A 19,627-nucleotide genomic window follows, 5' to 3' on the forward strand; every position below is an offset into this window, starting at 1 on the left:
CAGGAAGCATTATCAAGTGCTACATGGCTAAACAGGAAGCTTTTCTTAAAAAGCCCTGTAAGCTCATAAATAAGTAACTACGAGTGTGCGCCCAGCAGAGTGTTTGTTCAAAGACAGGGGTTGAGATGATGCCTGACACTCACAGCGTGTCCGGTTTGCTTCGCATTGAGTTAAACATGAACCAATGATAAATGTTCCTGGCTGGACAAGCTAAATATAGCTCCACAGCATGTGTTGAACACATTGAGACAACAATACAGAAAAACAAACACTGCATGAAATGTACAGAGGCATGAAAGGTTCCTTCAGATACACTGAAGAAAATGTGAAGGAAGATAAATCTCTTTTTTCGCCCCACAATAAGGAAAAAACCTTGTGTTATTAAAAAGAAGTGGCACTGGGAATGACTTTACAAAACTGGTATGACAACTACACTTCATGTTTCAACCTGTCAGTGTAAATAAGCTATTGCTCCATCTGAATCATACACGTCTTCATTAAACACAACTTCTCATTATTTCATGTCTATCAAAGGGATACATGAATGGATGAGATTAATTTATCCTTTATTTTCTCTCGGTTATCTAGTTATCTGCCGTACAGCAGGTCTTCAGTACAGTCAATTGAATAATTGCGCCCCTAAAGACAGCGAAGATGATTAGAAAGAGATCTCGACGTCATCAAACATGGAAGATCTAAGAACTATCCAGATGAGATGACAGAAACTCAAAGGTTGCTTGGTTTCCAAGTGTTTGCAGTGTTAGGAGTGTGAGGAGCTCACAGATTTAATGTTATCCTTAGCAAACACAGGAAAGGCAGTCTTGTGTAAAAACATTGTGGGGATGAGGGAGGTTCCTAAAGGCTCCTGTAAGTGACTGACCTCATACACACTTGTTCTGTAGCAAGTTGCAAACGTATTTCAATTGCTATTTATTTGAGAAACGCTTGATGTCCTGCAACACGGAACACCGCACTTGTTGGGAATTGTTCAAAAAAATTAAAAGGCCAAAAAAGATAGCAGGGTAAGTGATAAATGGAGTGACGGTGGATGTGGGGCTGGCTGGTTGGCCTGTGCCTTTCTCTGTATGCTTGCTCAACGCCCACAGCGTAGCATGAACACTAAGGCATTTCACCTTGCGTTGAGTGAACTGCAGCCAAGCAAAGTGGTGGTGGATTTGTTTTTGCATTGCTGTTTGCACAATTGCACAAGGAAAAAAAGGAGTTTCTATTCCTTTCACACCTACAGAAAAACTGTAACTAGACACAGAAAATATCTGTAACTGACAAACAAGTATACAGCATTGATCTATGTTTCACTTCTAAATGGTTGCACTTGAGCCTGGATATTTGTGTACAATGCAAAAGGAATAAGATTGATAGTAAAATGCTGCAATGTTGTGACAAAACTCCTGTGAAATATCACTGCCACAAGATATTAAAAATGAAAAAGGGACACACACAATTTCTTGTGAATCCTCTACATTACTCAAACCAAGAAACGGGTTTAAGATACATGTGAATGTTTACATTTTTCTATTTCCTATTCAAAACCTTTCTTTTGTTCTACTGTGTGACACAGTGGATGAAAAACCAACCCCATGACTGCTCTCTTTATAAAAACTGGCACCCACACACACACACCACTTTTATACTGACTCTTGTGCAATATGTCCCTGTCATGGATTTCTTAAAATAAAAAATGATGACAATATTACTCTCTCCATCTGAGAACAGACCTGGGCATTTTACGGCCCGCTGGCCACATCCGCTCTGTTTTGCTTTTTTATCCGGCCCGCCAAACTATTTCCTTTGAATATTTTAACAAATCAATGTTGAATATAGAAACTTATTTTTTCCTTTCGTTTAATTTTGTATGGATGATTACATACAAAATAATGTTGGTCGGTACTTTTATATTATTATCAATGATTTTAAAATTGAAATAAAATGCCCAAAATTGAAATATTTAAGTTGCGATTTCCATCTTGTTCACCTAGTTGGCCTGCATATAACAATTAAATAAGGAATGTGGCCCGACAGCCAAAATAATAGCCCACCCCTGACCTAAACACCTAACAGGAAGGTGAGGCTCATGGTTTCCTTATCATTTGTGGCAAAAATGATAAAATGTCTTTACTGCCCTTGTTAACAAATCGCCAAGGAAGAAATAACTCCCTAAGAAAAGACCGAGACTAATTTTCTTAGTGATCAGGTAGACATTGTCAAAATGTGCATCAAATTCTAGCAGAACTTATAGTTTACGTAGCATAAATAAGAAAAAAATGAGTACTTCTTGACATGCGGGGGAAGCGCTCCCTTACTGTGGATGACATGCTTTTCCACACCTGAGCTCATGTCATAGATTTCGAGGGGCTTTCAAATCTTTTTCCATGAACACTTTCCGTGTCAAACATCGTGTGAACACCCTCAAAGCAGTGCTGGGATCCCCAAAAGTTACACGCAGTTACGCCCTTGGCCACTTTAACGCGGGATCGGAAGGGGAAGGCGGTGCTGTTCGTGTGACGAACAACCACATTGAACCTCGCGGAACTGGATCGAAGTAATCCGGTGTTGGTGGTGGGAATATGAGTTGTATTTGCGATCGGATCGTGTCTCGGCTTGTCACGACGACACTTCAGTGACACTTTCCACCTCCCGCAACACGCCGAGGCCCGGCTGACCCCCCGCACCCCCTTCCGAGGGCAGCAACCGGAGCTGAACCGGCTTGCACTTGCCGTCCTTCCTGGATGACACGCCGCCCCGCATTCCAGTTGTATATGCGTAAAAGCCGCAAACCACCGCTACCACGGTTTGCGCGCTCGCAACTTCGCTAACTTCTGACCCGAAAATACCAGAAAGGAGCAGACATGGGGAGAGAAAGTACCTCGGATCGCTCAAAATCGAGGGTTAAACCCAACGCTGGGGAAGGGGAGGGGGGAGCAAACATACCCCAAAGTACTGATGAAGCCATTCACCGAGCCTTCCGCGTACAGAGACACGATGTCCCCAATGTGGAGGAAGCTGGATCTCAGCTCGGACATGTTTGTTTTCACCGTGGGTTTGCTTTCGAGTCGCCTCGGTTTCCCATTGAGATGAACGAGGCGAGTCTGTGGGTCGAAGAGATCCACGCGTTACGGCGCCTTCGCTCCGGCAGCGGTCTTCACCTCCATTCTTCCCCGCGCTACTTTCGGTTCAAAAAAGATCAGCAGTGCGAAATACACGACTCGCAGCGCCGCAAGACGGGGAGTTTGGGGAAAAAAAGAGCTGTATTTTTTTTTTTTCTAGACTTATTCAACTTCTTCCTGTATGTCAGACGGACCGGGGTGAGAGCTCCTTTTCACATCCACCTCGGGGGGAGGAGACTGCTGCTGTCAGGCCTCCGAGACACTTCCCTTTAGAGACAGGTTTTTGTTGTCCGTCACTGCGGGCCCACGACCCCCGTGGGAAAAAACGAATTTAAACAATTAAATATGCAATGTGTACATTACGCAAAATAATATTGGGGATATGTAGATCATGCTCATTTACAACTTTATTGAGATGTATAACTTGTTTAAATGGAACAGTATAGTGGATTATACATTACTTCAAAAAGACTGATATAAGCTCATAAAATAAAAAAAAAATCACCCCATTTATATGCAGATCATTTTTATTGATACTTCTCATAGATAGGACTAAAAAAATAAGACATTGTGATATACTGCCATTCATTGAATTGCTTATAAGACTTGCACAATTTAACCGATTTTCCTTTTTGATCTGTGTGACTGAACAAATTCTGCAACCGTTTGTGAATAAGGATGGTTAAAACGCCATATGATATGAATTTAAAAACATCTGGATCATGAATTAATCTTCATGCTCTACAGTGACTCAAACATTTTGAGGAAGCAACGTCATGAATGAGCAGAGTTCAGGAGGAAGAGTTTACAGTGTCAGTGACCAAAAGAGGGAAACAGCTGTTTGGGAAAAGTCTTTTTTTTCCCATTTAAGAAACTGGGGTGCAACTCAGTTATTTTGATGATAATTAACCAGATGCTTTCAGTTGTTTGATCCATGCGAAAAAAAAAAAAAAAAGGTTAGATCAAGTTTAGAACATTTTGGTTAGTCGTCTATCAATATTCCTCAAACTGAAAGAAAAACTCAAGTCTGATTTTATGAGACACTTGGATGAGGATATGACGTAGACACCAAAAGAACTGTTTTTATCCAATTACAACTGTAGGGAAGTTGCACATTTTGATATGTTGACCTGCTGTGTGTGCGCAACTTCATGTCCAACCCACCGCAGTATCAAACCATTACAGTTTTAAGACAAAAGAAAGACCTTTTATTGTCACATTCAGTTATCAACAACAGCAAAATTAGACCACTGCATGTAATGGATAAACCATGAGCAGATGGCGGCTACTGAACGGCACCAGGAGAGCAGACAGGAGTTCGGTGTCTCGCTCAGGAGTCAGGAATCAAACCAAGAATGTTCGGTTCCAAGGATGACTGCTGTAAACCCCTGCGCTATGCCGCCCCTTTTAAACTCCATAATGGCAATGATCAGGTTTTTTCTCCAGTCATCTTTGAAATCATGTGAAACTCATGTGTAACTCAGAAATACATGGCCGATAAAGAAACGAATACATTTCCAAAAAGCCAATAAAATCGGCAACTAATTAATTAACAGTCATCGAGGAAGGAATTGGGTTTCTCAAGTCTTTTGTTAACTTTTTATCTGGTTTTTGAGACCCCCTTGGCCTGTATGAAGTGACATTCCCAATGAGGGACACATAGAAGAGACTATTCTGGAAGTGATAAGGTCCTGTCTCCAGTAATACACCAGGAGGCGCTGGGCATCAAGTTTGCGCATAAGAGGAGGATTCAATGACAAGGCAGGGTCGTTACTTACACCGCCCTCTAGTGTTCAGATCAAGACTCACGAATGGACTTGAAGTTGGTCAAACTGCGCTCGTCACGACATGTGGGTCCATTTCACAGGCTCAAGATGACTTACCAAACTGCAAACAACAAACAAAACAGATTGTGTTAGATTGAAACACTTGTACTGGGATTTAAATGAGGGGGCGAATAATGAAAACAGGAATTTTGGTCATACAATGTTTGCATCCTCTTGTCAGAAAACTATGTATATTATCTTGCGCTTCAGTTTTTGCAATGGAAAAACATTCACTGTTAATAACTACTCATTCTCATCTATGTTACTGGATTTACAATCTTGATGTGTAACACTGTCTGATTTATGAATACTTTACAACACCACAATATTGTCGTTAATAGAGTACTAGTTTCTGCTAGTCCTAAATTCCAAGATGCCAATATTACCATAACTACCACCTACCTACAGTGAAAAAAATGAGGAATTATGAGAGTTGCCCAAACAATTAATCAAAATGACCTTTTGCAGTTTACGGTTCACAAGGCACAAGGAGAACAATCGCTTTTTCCTCTTTTTAAATGGCAGTTTTGAAAAAGGGTTTTGTGTGTCTTTGGCCGGTTGGCCACACACACCGTGCGAAAATGTGAACAATAACTTTGATGAAATGACACTCAGAAAAAGTAGGTTGTGTTAAAAAGTAAGACTTCTGGTCCCATCGAATTCTATTGTATGTCCAAAATGTTGGTGTTCATTTTGTGAGAAAAAATACTACAAAGTGGAAAAAGTACAATATTTTCCAGTTATTAATTACAGCCTTTGGTATATGTGCATCAGAGGTTCCTGGCATTTTTAATACTAACTATAAAAAGTAATGTTGGGCCTACCCAATAAGTACTCCCTTTTCTGCTTTAAATTAATGGATACAGTGACAATAATTTACTTCTTTAAAGCAAGCAATAAATGCAACGCAATAAATCAGGAATTTTAATTTACCCCTGAATCGTCACAGTTATATAGCCAAGGCCATAACCTGAATTGCTGTGGCATGCGTCATCAATAAACACAATGCACGTTTGTCTTTAATTTTTAAACCAAAAAAGGGGAAAAGTCACTAAAATCATTTTATGTACTATGCGTCTACATCGATGTGGTTTGAGTGTTTAGGTGAGCTATTTGCCTTTCAGTGTTGCTCTCATTACACTATTCCACATTTCTTATAAACTGATTTTGGCAATAAATATGGAAGGCCATTTTCATCAAGAAGGTGTGCGATGGAGCAGAATCATCACTTATGATTTATTCTGACTGTCTAATGTTTGCAGCGGTGTCTCCTCGAACGTGACCCCAAACAGATTGATACTCCGCATGCTGGGGAGAATATCTATTTTGCTGACGCTTCCTTGGGATTAAGCTTCTTTAATGTATAAACAGGGGTGGGCAAACTACGGCCCGCGGGCCACATCCGGCCTGTTGGTAGATTGGTAGAGAATTCACACTTGATGCGAATGATTGAATGATTGGATTAATGAATGTGGGAGGTCAAACAGGAGATTATTTCTTTTTTGGAGCTACTTGAGAATTTCCCTGAGTTGATTGACACAGATTAGCTTTGTGATTTAGCCTTTACTGTGGACATACTGACACACGTGAATAAGCTGGACGTGAAGTTACAAGGGAAAAACTGGTTTGTGCATGAAATGCAAGCAAACATCAGAGCTTTCAAGGTTTTGACATTTGAAGGTTTTGAAAACCAGCAAATGTCAGACAAGTCAGATAAACACTGTTAACAAATGCGTTTTTTTTTTTTATATGTATTGTATCTTGTGCTGACCCAGCCTGTCTGTCAAATTTTAAAAGTCAATGCGGCCCCTGAGCCAAGAAGTTTGCCCACCTCTGATTTATACTGAAGCAAGCATACTGTGTGGCGTTTTCAACAAATTTACACTTCAAAAAGTGTATCAACAAGAATTTGAAAAAAAAAAAATGTAACCTCAATGTGTCCATTTTATTGAACTCCTAGGCAGATTACGTGTTATCACAACAATCAATAAAATCACATGTAAGTTCAATAAATGGATTGTAGTCGTTAAAAGTGACTTCAGTGGAGCCTGAGGGCGAGTCAGACAGACAGACAGACAGACAGGGGTGTGTTTGTGTGGAGAGAGAGAGAGAAAAGGAGAAAGAGAAAGAGAGAGAGAGAGAGAGGCGCACCTTTCCCCCCGAGCGTCAGTTAACTGTCTCCACTCCCCCTCTCGGTTCGCTCCGCACCTGCTTCTTCTTTTTCATTTTCTTCGCTTGTGTTTTTGTTGGACTCTACACCGTGTGCCGGCGTCCTCTGCTCTACAACCCGTCCCGGCTTCTCCTCCGTCCCGGTCTCACTCCGCCTCCTCACGCTGTCGCCGGCCGATGCGTGGAATCAGAACCGCTAACGAACCCTCCGCCGTGGAACACGTGGGTCTCTCCCTTTCCCCCCCCAGCCACACACACACACACACACACACGCACACACACACACACACACGCACACAGGTACGTTTCAGGTAAAAGAGCCGTTGAAAAGTCACGTGTACTCTTTGTTTGTTTGTTATGTCCTTTTTAAACCTCGTCGTGGCTTCTTGGATGCGCTAAGTGATGCTACCGTGGTGAACCGAACCGTGTTTGTATTTCCGTGGAAAACGAACTGCCGACTTGCGTGGGTCGTGTCCTCGAGGATGAAATGGCGTACGAGCTTTTCGTTTGAGTGTTTCCGTCCCGCGACCGCATTGTCATTTATCCACAACAAACCGTGTCACCGAAAACACTTTTTCACGCCTCTTTTCTTTTTCTTTAGAAGTTACCAGTCTTCATCACCCCGTCACGCACCTGCACACATGTACGCGCACCCTTTCACCCTCGCACGCGCGCACACACACACACACGCACACACATACACACACACACACACACACACACACACACACACACACACACACACACACACACACACACACACACACACACACAACAACAACAACAACTTTCCCAGGTTGTCTTATTGCGAATGAGTGGCCGTTTGAAAGCCTGATCAGCAGGCAGTTCTGCATCTCTGCCAGCTTGATGCATTGTGTTTGCGAGTATTGACGGGTTTTCTACCTTTCTCTCCTCCTCCCTCAGAGCCTCCAGTGGTGTGAAATGCGGTTGGAATGCAATAGGATTATGGACTGACCCCAAGTCGGAGGAGGCGAAACACCCGGACCTCTGGACCCCACGTTTTCTCCTGATCTCCGCTGCATTACGATGCCTCTGAGCTTAAAATGTCTACTCTGAAGCAGGTTATTTTACAGGATAAAGATGAGGATGTTGAAAAAAAGCTGGACTGGAGTTACATCGAGTGGGGGGAGAATGAAGTGGTCGGCCCAGGTGTGGCGCACGCGCAGACACAAACCGACGGCAAGTCTTTTGTGAACAAGGAGATTCAAACCAGCAGCCCCGTCATAATGCACATAGATCTCACGCGGACCAACTCCAAGCTGAGACCTTCGTCCCTGGTGGATGCCGACGGCTTGATGGCGCCCTTCTTTCAGTTTGACCGCCAGGCTCCCGGCCGCATCTCCACCTCTCCCACCTTGAGGAGGATGAGGAGCACCCGTCGTCCTCTGACCGAGTCGCGTGATCCCGCCATAATGGGAAGCACACAAGAGGAGCCCTCCTCTGCGAGCGCGCCATCCCCCGCGACCCCTTTGTCCCCGGCGCATAGAGTCAAGTCTCCGCTCGCGACGAGCCCCCTCCCCGACGGGGAGATCTGTCACGACCGTCGGCCCGTTTCGTCCTGCGGCCGACAGAGAACCAGATCGCATAGATCAAAGACTTTTGACAACAGTGTTATTTCCAACCAGCAAGAATGTCGGAGCGCTCACCCGACTCTCGTGAAAGATTTCGGATTTGCCGATAGTGACGTCCAGGTGAGCATTGTGTCAATTGGAGCGTCGCGAGGCGACCGTATTTCCGCCGTTCCCGCAAGCCGCGCGGCGTCTTCCGGTGTACAACTTTTAATCCGAAGCCTATAAATTAAATTGTTACACATTCCTTCATTACGGAAGCCCTATCCGGCTCATTCGGCCTTGCCTCCTGCGGCGGTCGTCCACAATGCAGGCTTTTGACAGCAAATGAATCAGCAGTTACATGCACTGACAGCTCTGACCAAACCCGCTGCCTGGAGAGCCCTGGGAAGTGGTCTCCTTGGGCCCCTATTCACCGCAGTCAGCAGTCACCCAATAATGGAGGGGTCAGTGAGCGATGGAAAAAGATAATGGGGAGATCTATTCATCAGCTCCTGGTATTCAACAGGGCAAATTCTCAATAGGGTCCAGACATTCTCCTCAGATATCAGAGGCTTTTGAATCCAAGCAGCCACTTAAAACACTGTTTCAAATTTGAATGTCTTTGAAAGTGATACGATGGTGTTGGTAAGCGGGAGGAGGTCTTTGTATCTTCCTGTCGTATCTTCGGCGCGCACCGTCAGACAGTGCAAACAAGTCTCGTCCGTTAACCTTATCTGTCATGTTTTTATTGAAGTAGTGAACCTTTTCAAACTCCTTGCAGGAATTTTGAATGTAGAAAGGTCAAATGTGAATTTTCCCTCCCCCTGACTGATGCATTTTCCTCTTTTTTCCAGGACAAGGAGCATCTCTGTAACAGGTAAGTGTCCCGTGGACTGTTGAGATTTGCCTTTGGTGAGAACATGTTTGAATATCAGGAACGCTGGAACATTTTTAGCCCGTGTGTCTGATAACCTGCTCATGTAATTCATTCTTAATTTGCATGATTAGCTGTCACTGCTTCTACCTGGAAAAAAAAACAAAAAACTTTTTTTTTTCCACCGACCCAAAATCTTGATCTCCATCCAACCAAACACCCGGAAGGCTCAATCTTACGATGCCGTACTCTCGTGAGTGAGGGTGGTTGCCTGTGGTTTAAGGAGCCCCTTTGTGCATTCATCGTCACTCATGTCTTTGTTAATGGAGCATACGCTTTGTGGGTAAAGTTTTGAGAGTCCCATGGTTATGTATGGACTAGACAAACCCTCATTAAGGCTGTTTTCTCTTACTGCCACCCACACCCCTCCTAATGGGCTGCAAGGCTCTTCCCCTCGCTGGATAATTAGGCAGCTATTGTCCCTGTAATTACACCCTGGCAATGTGCCTCTTACAGTGACCGAACCCTGCGAGCCACCGGTGAAGACAGTTTTGTTTTTGGGCATCATTATTTCTCTTGTGTGGGAACAAAGCGCCCATTTTTTTTTTTTTTTTTTTTACAAGTTCTCTCTCTAGCTGACACAGAGAAAGCTTTCTGAGTGGTCTCAAAGCAACAGGATGTCATTGTGAGGATGCTGTGGAATGAACCGCACGGAGGCACTGACCTGGTTTACAGGAGCAATCATGCCTTTCTTACTTTCCCATTAGCCGCCTATTCCCTCCAGTGCCCAGGTGCGGTTGCTACCTGTTCTCACTGTTGAGTCAGCATTGCCTGCTTACACATTGATCTGGTGGAGTCAGTTTACCAGGAAGAGGATGAATCCATTAGTGTATTCACAGTTCATTGGATGTGTCCGGTAGGGAAACCCACCAGCTTACACCTCTGTGTGTTTTTTGGGGGGTAAAAAAAGCGCTAAGTGCACAGTTTCACTTGCATAGTCACATAGCCATGTGGCTGGTTATGCAACTAGGCAGGCGCAGAAGAAGAAAAGCTATTTCATGGAGACGGTTGAATGCGCTGTAAGAAGAACAATATTGTTTTTACATATCAATAACAGTTAGACACACGGTAATGTTCTTCCTCTCACTTGTACTTCTGTTCCCATTTATTGCATGGTAATAAACTGGTGCATTTCCCTCATTGAATGTCAAGCATAGCAAACCCACATGAAACAGCAAGCGTGTTGATCTGCCCCTATATAATGAGTGTTTTTATTAGCCACCCGTGGTTTGACATGGATTTTGCAGTTTTTCTGCTTTCCTCATTTATTTCATAAGCAGCCTCTTGGGCCCCCTAAGCAGATTTTTTCAATTCAAAGAACCCAGAGAAAAATGGACATGAAAGCACAAAGTGCAGACAGGGTTCACTGACCACCTGTCAGTCACTGTCATGGTGATGAAAGTCAACCTTAACTTTGACAAAACCAGCTGGTCTGGTTGGTGTTTACTTTATCCCCGCTAAATACAGACACGTTAAATAGCGAGACGCATCTTGTTATCTTGCTTCTCATAAATCTGAGAAGCAAGTTTGTTTGAATTAAATAGTCCCCATTAACATTTTCCCAGGATTAGAATCTTTGTCGTCTTCTTAAGAGCAAACATTTTTCACATGGCTAAAGATACTCATCCAGCATGTGTCAATTTTCTCAGAACATTGATAAACTGCTGAAAATGTGATTTTATACAAGTAATTTGACTTTCCAGCATAAACACGCCAATTTTTTGGACTTTAATTCCTGGGCTAAATCAGCACAGAGGAAGGCAATGCATTTGAGAACAGTAGCTGCTTGAGATTTGCCTGAGGCTAAAAGGCAGGCCTGTGTTTTTCCAGCCGCAACCATGTCTTGCTTAGAAACTGTGAAAGGAGACCAAGAAGAGTATAACTGGCAAACTGACAGTTCGCCTCTTTTCACACAAATGGAGGGATCCATTTATCAACAGCTATTCATGCATGCACCCGACACATAACACTTATCCATTATCATTTCTGCTGTTCATGTTAATCACCAATTTGTTGCACAATGCCACTGGTATTTCCCTGGTATTTCAGACATGTAAATATACAAAAAGGAATTCTGTTATTTCCTGAGTATCACAGTTTCTCCTCAGTCTCCCGTATCACATGTACAGTAGAATAATAAAGGTTGTTTGACAGTGAATCTCAGATGTCAAACAAGAGCTGCATCATGTTAAGTAGTGGTAGATCTTGGCATGTCTCATAGGAAAAGGAAAAACCTGTTTAACTGTCGATCCTCAGGCTGCAAGAGAGAAGGCGGAGCTCCGTGGTGGTCAGCTTACCGGGGTTGGATGTTTCACCTGGCGACCTTTTTGTTACCAATGGAGCAGCTGACCTGTTAAACGGTACAGACTTCACCTCCTTAATTTATGTGTTGCATTCAAAGCACTTTATCGGCGTTGACCCTCATTTTTGGCACAGTGTAGATCAGGCCTGGCCAACCTGTGGCTCCCAAGCTACATGCGGCTCTTACGTTCATGTCGATTCTTGTATTTGTGTGGGGTTTTTTTGCTGTGCGCGGAGAACACTGGAGCGGCACGTGATTGCACAAGTAAAAAACACACAAACACAAAAGTCGGCATGAACGTAAGAGCCCTATGCGGCTCAGGAGCCACAGGTTGGCCAGGCCTGGTGTAGATCATAGACAAATTATTAAGTGATGCTTGTACAGAGTGCTTGGTCAGCATGTCAGTTGAACCACCCATTCCTAACCAAATTAGCTTTCATAGTTGAATGTGTGCTGCTCTTATCTGTTAACAGTAGACAAATGAATTGGAGTGGAAATGGCTTGAGTAAGATATTTTGATTAAAAGGATACGAGTTACTCTGTTGCCATCAAAGACTATGTGGGGTGGAGATATTTAAGGGAATTGTGGCTGTCACAATTTGTGCATTTTTATTTTTCATATTTTGGCCACACCCATAAAAAGTGATTGTCACATTGTACAAAACTAAAATTTAAATGAGTGAAGTAAGAATAGAAATGTTAACATGTCAAAGTTTATGATACATTAAAATGTTTGAGCTGATTAGTTAGTTGCAGGTTGTTTTTTTTTTTTTTGTTGTTTTTTTTAATCACAATCAGAGGGGCAATTGGAGAAAGGTATGGTTGCCATATCCTTTTGTGTAGAGCAAGTGAACATCCAAACATAGACAATGTCTTTGTATTTAAATCAAAAAAAGGATCTAACCCTACTGATGTGCATGGAAGTGACCTTCGGTTACATTTGGTGTCATGAAGCTCTTGACACTGGCTTCACCTTAGTAGTTGCAGCTCATAAATTTTGTTTAGGTGAATTCTAATAATTACAGCATTTTAATAAAACACTTCTCAAAATTGGCAGACTTGAAAACTTATCATCTCATCTACCTCTTATTTTTGTCCAAGTATATTGTGTAGTTGATTTCTAATCCCATCTCTTGGACTTAGGACATTATCAGCATTTTGTGTTTCTATTTTTTCAGACACAAAGAAGTCAAAGTGGCCCTTTTCAAGGCGAAGTACGGTATGAATATTTTTGGTTTTGTCTTTAGGGAATGTTGTTTGTGGATAGTCTGTGCTCGTGTTTTGTTTTGATGTGCTCTGTTTTCGCAGTGAGCAGTTGGTTTGCACATTGTTTCTCTGACCCACTTCCCAAAGCTGATTAATGTGGTTCCTAACCTTTATTGCCCACACACTGTTTAAAATTGGTCAAGACTTAAACTTTTAAATCTAAGCCAGATTGGTTTCTTTCTAATCATGCAAGACAAAGTAAATATTTGAGAAAACAATCATACTAAAACAACTATATTTGGTCAATGTATACTTTCTCTCTAACCATTTATTAATCCACCCGACATCTCTCTGCTTTCAACTCTCAGACTAAAGGAAAGTTGCAAACAGGCACCGTGTCAGATATTGAAAAATATCTCTCAACAGTAGAGATTCAAGACTGGAGAGACCCTGACCTTCAGAAATATAAGGTGAGAGATGAACACTGTCCACAACAAGAAAAGAAGCCGCATAAGCATTTGTCATATCCGTCCACAACTTGAACAACTATTAGATCCAGATTTTCTATCTAAATAGAATTCAGTGTTTAACATGTGTGAATGAAATAACAGGAGGGAAAGCAGGAGGTACAAGTTGTGCAAGAACCAGAATTTCTTGCCGGTAACCACTTAGGTGCACCTCATGCAAGGATATCAGCAAACATTTCCAATACTTAGGGGGTTTGGGGTGCTGCCGGGAACTTAAAGACTAGATATTTAAGAAACAAACATTATTTGTTCGTAATATATAAGTTGTGAATCATTCGTTTTCCATCCGTCCATCTGTGAGCAGGACTACTCCCTCGCGGAGTTCCTGCAGGACCAGTCTTCCCAGAGCACCGCCTCTGACCCTCAGTGCTTCAAGAGGCAAGAGGCCATCTGGGAACTCTTTACCAGCGAGTGTGTTTACTTCCTGGACCAGCTCATGGTTCTCAAAGAGGTGACTCTTTCTGCACAATGCCCCATAATGCACACGCACAAACACTCACTGGACCACAAATAAATAGACCAAACCCAAACGAAACTCAACACCCACTGCTTTGTGTGGCCCTGACTGGATTTCCATCATGGGGGTTCCTGTGGAAGTCTCGGTGGTTTATGTGCAGCTCTGGACTAGAAATGTAATGCCAATGAGTCTATTCTGCCTCTCTCCTTTGTTGCATTCAGGTGTTTTGGGCTACTCTCACAAATCTGCAGACAAGGACCTGCTTGACTGATGTTGATTCCTGGCGGCTGTTTGCAAATCTCAATGAGCTTTGCCTGGTGAGGCGTTATGCAAACATGACAGCTATCGTTGATGTACAATGCAAATAATTACAGCCAACATTGACTCAACAATATGTATGTAAAAGATCAGGACTAATATTTGTAATGCTCTACAAAATGTTCTTTTGCAAGAATGTTTCATTTGTGTAACTTTTTTTAACTAACTTAAATATTTTCTTGAAAGTACCCTATTAGGGGTTGCTATTAGGAACTAGTAAGTTCAGATTCCCTAACACTGGGTGACGGTTCCTTGTGTTTACACGAGAACTGAGACCAAGGTGACAAGGATTTAGGAACAACATTTGCTTTTTTACTTACTAGTTTCCTCAGGGGCTCTTTTGTTGATTTTGGGTTTTGAGGACATCTGCATGACCTGATCTGCCATGTATATTTTGGGTTGTTTCTTTTTTGTAATAAGCACTGTAGACATCTTAGTGCCTTGAAGAAATTGCAGTTTTTTTCTGTAAAATATACATAGAGGACAAATATCTTACTGAAGTGACGAAAATGATAACGCTGTCTCCAATGAGCATGTGTGCTGTGACTATCTAGTAACCCTCGACACCGGTTTCTGCTGCAGGTGAGCTTTAGTTTCCTGAACAACCTCCTCCGTGTCATCAAGATCATGTTGGAGATTGCCGAGGTTGATGGACCAACCCTGCTGGAGCTGCTCAGCAAGGCAAGTGTCACACGGACTTGGACCCAGGCTGACACATACCCCCGCTGATAAAATGCTGCAGACCAGGAAGCATTAGCTGTGATCTTTCAACTGAATGCTTGAAAAATGTAAAGATTAACTTGGTAGAGGATCCAAATGCCATATCTGATTTAATCCCACGGGATTTGCAGCATTAACAGTTCATTCTTCGAATGCAGTTTGAGTCCGTAGTTGCTAAAATAGGTTTTTACCCATAATCAGTCATTATGATAATTAATTTGCTCAGTGTGTACAATAAGTAATCTATGGGTGATTATGAATTATCAGTGTGGCAATACAATATCAAAGGTTGTTTAAGCTTGTACTCTATTTGTATTGTCAATCAGAGGCAAGAAAGATTATTTAGCCTCTTGTTGTGTTGGTTCAGCGTTAGTTTATACTTGTAACGTGTCCTCAAATTGGCCTCTTCTCTCCTTTCATGATCGGTTTACCTGCCAGACAGCTGATGTATATGTCCCTCTCTCTGTCTGTCGCCAGGCTTTCCAGCTGAGCATATGCCACTGCCTGCAGAAGTACTGCCTCAACTATTCGACCGCCCTGCTTTATCTGGACAGCCTGAAGCCCAGAGAGGACTTTGGATCTTTTATTAAGGTACAGGTGACAGTAGCAAATGTGTGAGCTGTTGTGGACGCAAAGCCGCCCCTGCACCTTGGCAACAAGGCAGAAAGTACAGGGCGTTGACTGTGGTAGACTATCAAGCGCTAAACAGCAAATAACCACTGTGATGTCCACCAAAGCAAATAATGTGACCATTTGCCCCCTGTGCAACCTTTGCCTCCATATCATCAATGCTCCTCAGCTTGATAGAGGTTTTATTGTTTCCCCCTTTAGATATTTCTCTAAAAAAAGGCTTCCCTTGCCCATCCCCCCTTTCCTCCCTTTTTCTCAAGCACTCTGACCTCTCTGACCTCAGTTTTTTTTTTCCCCCTCTCCTTTTTGGGTCCCCACAGCCCTCCTCTCACCCGTATCACTTCCTTTCTCCTCAGTGGTGCGAGAGGAACGAGAAGTGTCGCAGGCTGCAACTGCGGGACCTGCTGGTGGCACCACTGCAGAGGCTCACCCGTTACCCTCTGTTGCTGCGGAATATCGCAAAAAAATGTCAGATAGAGGAGGAAAGCAAAGGTCTTCAGGCGGTGGCAGAGCAAGTGGACACATCTATTTGTAAGTGGATACGTCTTGACAATTCCCCTCCATTAATTGGCAAAAGAAGTCCTAAGCAGTCATTTTAACTGATTTTATCAGACAATAAATAGTTGTGAGGCTCATTATCTGACTACAGGCATATTACACTAATCTTTAGCTGCTGATGACAAGTTGAACTTTCAAGTTTCCTTCAAGTAGCTGCTGCGGTATCACTCAGCTGATAATGACCTGAGGGGTTATTCTTCTGAGGTTTTCTCTGTCAGTGAAAACACAAAACACTGTTTATTAGTTTTTCATGACAAACAGGCTACATGCCTTGGATCGCATTCATGTTTGACCCGTCACTTCCCACAGACAACAGTTTACAGGAAGTAGATTGTGAGCCTATGGGAAGCTTGAGTCGATCAAGTCAATATTAGCTCACACATGCATGATAGTATTTTATTTAATGGTTTTAAACATGAGTGCGCAGTTTGGGACACATTAGCTGACAAAGCAGAGCACTGTAACCTAACAGGCCACCATCTCCACGTCACTCCACGATAAACCGCGTGAGTGGCATTATTTGTAATTATTTCTACAAATCGTCCCATTTACATGATCGGTTTTGGCAGTATTTTAAATTGTAACCCTACACAAACGAGTCGCTGAATTGATTCTTCCACTTCTCCAGGTGATTTGGAAGGTAAGGTCAAATGGCTGGATAACTACCAGAAGGTGAAGCAGCTGAGAGACGCCCTGGTGTGGCTTCCTGTGTGGGAGAGGGACAAGCGCGCTGTGGTTCCTGAGGTCAGTAGAGCTGCATTTATGTTTGCGCTGTTTGCAAAAGACAATATACCTATCAGCCGGATGTGAAGTTAGATAAAGCAGATCCTGACAATTTGATCAGTGCGTGAATGAAAATGTTTTTCTTGCAGAATCTAAAACATCTCTTGAAGGCTGTCACCCTGGAGAATCTGATTTCACACAGAAGTCTGCTGCACGAAGGGAAGCTGGTGCTGACAGGTTCGTGCAGCTGCCTATCTGTGAAACTTCAAAAAACAGAAAATAAAATCTTACGCTGTATCTCTCGACTTATTTTCAGAGAACACAAAGCTGATCGATGTTTGTCTGTTCCTCTTTGACGAATTCCTGCTGATCACAAAGATAAAGAGGAACAAGAAAGTGGGTAACCCTCTTATTGAGATTTTCATTTTTAATTATCGAGGAAATGGGCTGTTATGTTTCTCGGTTTGAGAAATGTACGCTGTGTACAATAACGGTCAGTATGACAGTTTGAGCATGTGTGCTTTAATGGCAGAGCGTTCTTCAGGCGGTTGATATAGCTTAATAACAGTTTACGTAGCGCGCGTAAAGCATCACATGACATGTGACTAATCACAGTGGAGAACACGTATCCAAATAATCCAGATATTGTAGACATATTCCCACAGAATATTATATGGGCCGCTCACCAGTGTGAGAAGAGTGGTGTCCTGTAATGTCCTCGGTGTGTCTCCTCATGTAGCGGACTATAGGTTCAGAACCGAATCCCCTGCGGCTGCCACAGAACCTGGAGCTCGATCAGCTGCTAAAGGAGGGATGCACCTTCACTGTTCTCGACCAGCCCGTCTCCCTTGACCGACTCCAGCTCAGGAACATTGATCAGCTTAATGCCTCAAGTAAAAAATTGGAACACCTGTACCTCCTTTATTTGATGTCAAAAGTGATGCAGTGTGAATTTTATTTATCTTGACTGTATGTCAAGGTAAATTAAGTCCTTCTTAATATTAAAGACCATTCGAAAATATATATTTTTGTTTCTTTTCTAGCATCGGGACTGCCTCATTCTTTCATTATCATGCATCAGAACCGCTACCAGCAGTGTATAGGAGCATTCGTCCTGCAAGCTGCATCAGAATCTTCCAAGGTAGATCATCTCAACCTCATTTGTCTGTCAAGTGTCAAAACAGCAAGCAGAGCAAAAATGGATGCACCCAGATGACCAAAACAGACTGAAATTAACTGTTCATGGAAAATCCTAAGTCATGATCAAAAGAACGAGTTTTTAAGATTGGGATGTATGATTTGGTAGAAACTCCAAAGTCTGCTTTTGTGGACAGAACCTCTTTAAACCTTTGTTATTCATGGTTATCTGTTTTACACACAGGGTGTGGCTAGATGTAACCCCTCTGAATAGGTAACACAAAGAGACACACAGAGAGGACTTGACTTTCTGTCTTACTTTAGGGAATTGATGATCTGATGGCACAGGCAGACAAGGGAGAAAAAAATGAAAGAGAAAAGTCAGTTTGCTGTTTAATTTCTTTAAATGCCACTATCTTGGGTGGAGCCTATATCATGTACATTAAGCTTTCTGTTGTCCTGGTGTTTAACGGTTAGCTGTGGATTTTGTTTGCACACATTGCTAAACACACTTCCCTCCACTTAACCAGTAACTAGAACTTCAGGCCCTTTGTATCATCTTTGAGACTTTTTTTGTTGTTTTTATTGCAAATAATCTGTGTGGTGAAATGTTCAGGATTTCAAATTTGAGGATGCAATGAGTATGCAACATTACAGTAAATCTTAGATGCCAGGTCTTTACAACATGTACTTCTGAAAGTCAGTTTTGAATTGAAGATTAATGGATCGTATTTTAGGCAAACGGACTCCCAGCTGCCGTTTTACGCAAACAGCCCCTGTCTTATATAGTTAAATGCATACTCTTAATTTGGTTAAAGCTATGTAGTTTGAAGGGTTTCCACATTGTAGTCAAGGAGTATTATTACAGGAGTTTCACTTGTATTAATGGTAGACTGTGTGTGTGTGGGCAAGTTATTTGAAGTTTGGCCAAGAGTCCCTGTACAGGAGTGCTGGGAGAAAGTAGCTCAAATCACTTGACAGAATGCGAAAAGAGAAATAATATTTAGAATCATTAATCGTTGGTCCTTTTTTCCCCTCAGAGAGTGTGGATGTCAGAGATAGAGGGTGCTGTGACAGCGCTGCTGAAGCTGGACTCCCAGCAGCCAAGAGTCAAGAGCTCCTCCCTCTGGCTGGAGTCATCACAGATATGAGCCATCAACATCAGCACTCGAAGCCAACCGAAATGTGACATTTTCAATGTGTACTTCACTGCCCCTACAAGTCATGTAAATGGCTGTGCTAGCACCAGGATACTTTTGTAAAAGTAACTTGCCTTGAGGGGCAACAGCTGCAAAAGTGTGCCGTACAATAAACATATTATATAGTGCAAGTTGCTTTTTCAGTTTTGAAGTCAAAATAAAACCAAACTGAGGCATATATATGATTTTTTTTTTTTTTACATCAAAACACATGTCAACATTAAT

At 42.5% G+C, this 19,627-nt stretch overlaps 2 protein-coding genes across 2 annotated transcripts in view; one reads left to right on the plus strand and one right to left on the minus strand.

The window, feature by feature from the left end:
* The window catches only part of itpr2 (inositol 1,4,5-trisphosphate receptor, type 2), a 59,488-nt gene extending 56,198 nt beyond the window's left edge, over nucleotides 1-3,290 (minus strand). The window contains exon 1 of the mRNA XM_086163033.1: nucleotides 2,950-3,290. Within this exon, the coding sequence (XP_086019159.1) occupies nucleotides 2,950-3,041 (92 nt within the window). The 5' untranslated portion in view covers nucleotides 3,042-3,290. The remainder of the gene's footprint in view (nucleotides 1-2,949) is intronic.
* A 3,850-nt stretch (nucleotides 3,291-7,140) lies between these two features.
* plekhg7 (pleckstrin homology domain containing, family G (with RhoGef domain) member 7) lies at nucleotides 7,141-19,621 on the plus strand. Its single transcript, XM_086163894.1, has 17 exons — nucleotides 7,141-7,342; nucleotides 8,045-8,832; nucleotides 9,546-9,568; nucleotides 11,882-11,985; nucleotides 13,106-13,146; nucleotides 13,502-13,603; nucleotides 13,965-14,111; nucleotides 14,339-14,434; nucleotides 15,018-15,116; nucleotides 15,633-15,746; nucleotides 16,142-16,316; nucleotides 16,972-17,087; nucleotides 17,216-17,303; nucleotides 17,383-17,462; nucleotides 17,806-17,959; nucleotides 18,110-18,207; nucleotides 19,244-19,621. The coding sequence occupies exons 2-17, from the start codon at nucleotides 8,185-8,187 to the stop codon at nucleotides 19,352-19,354; spliced, it is 2,196 nt and encodes a 731-aa protein (XP_086020020.1). The 5' UTR covers nucleotides 7,141-7,342; nucleotides 8,045-8,184; the 3' UTR covers nucleotides 19,355-19,621.
* Nucleotides 19,622-19,627: the final 6 nt, after the last annotated feature.

Source organism: Fistularia commersonii, chromosome 17 (genome assembly GCF_037954325.1).
Source record: "Fistularia commersonii isolate RoL2024-O1a breed Wild chromosome 17, RoL_Fcom_v1.0, whole genome shotgun sequence".
Taxonomy (NCBI): Eukaryota; Metazoa; Chordata; class Actinopteri; order Syngnathiformes; family Fistulariidae; genus Fistularia; species Fistularia commersonii.

Excerpts from the sequence above, each read along its gene's own strand:
- plekhg7 (XM_086163894.1), top strand. The coding sequence starts at position 8,185 with ATGTCTACTCTGAAGCAGGTTATTTTACAGGATAAAGATGAGGATGTT. Across the intron at positions 16,317-16,971 it reads GCAAGTGGACACATCTATTT|GTGATTTGGAAGGTAAGGTC; the intron begins GTAAGTGGATAC and ends CCACTTCTCCAG. Across the intron at positions 17,960-18,109 it reads TGATCAGCTTAATGCCTCAA|CATCGGGACTGCCTCATTCT; the intron begins GTAAAAAATTGG and ends TTTCTTTTCTAG.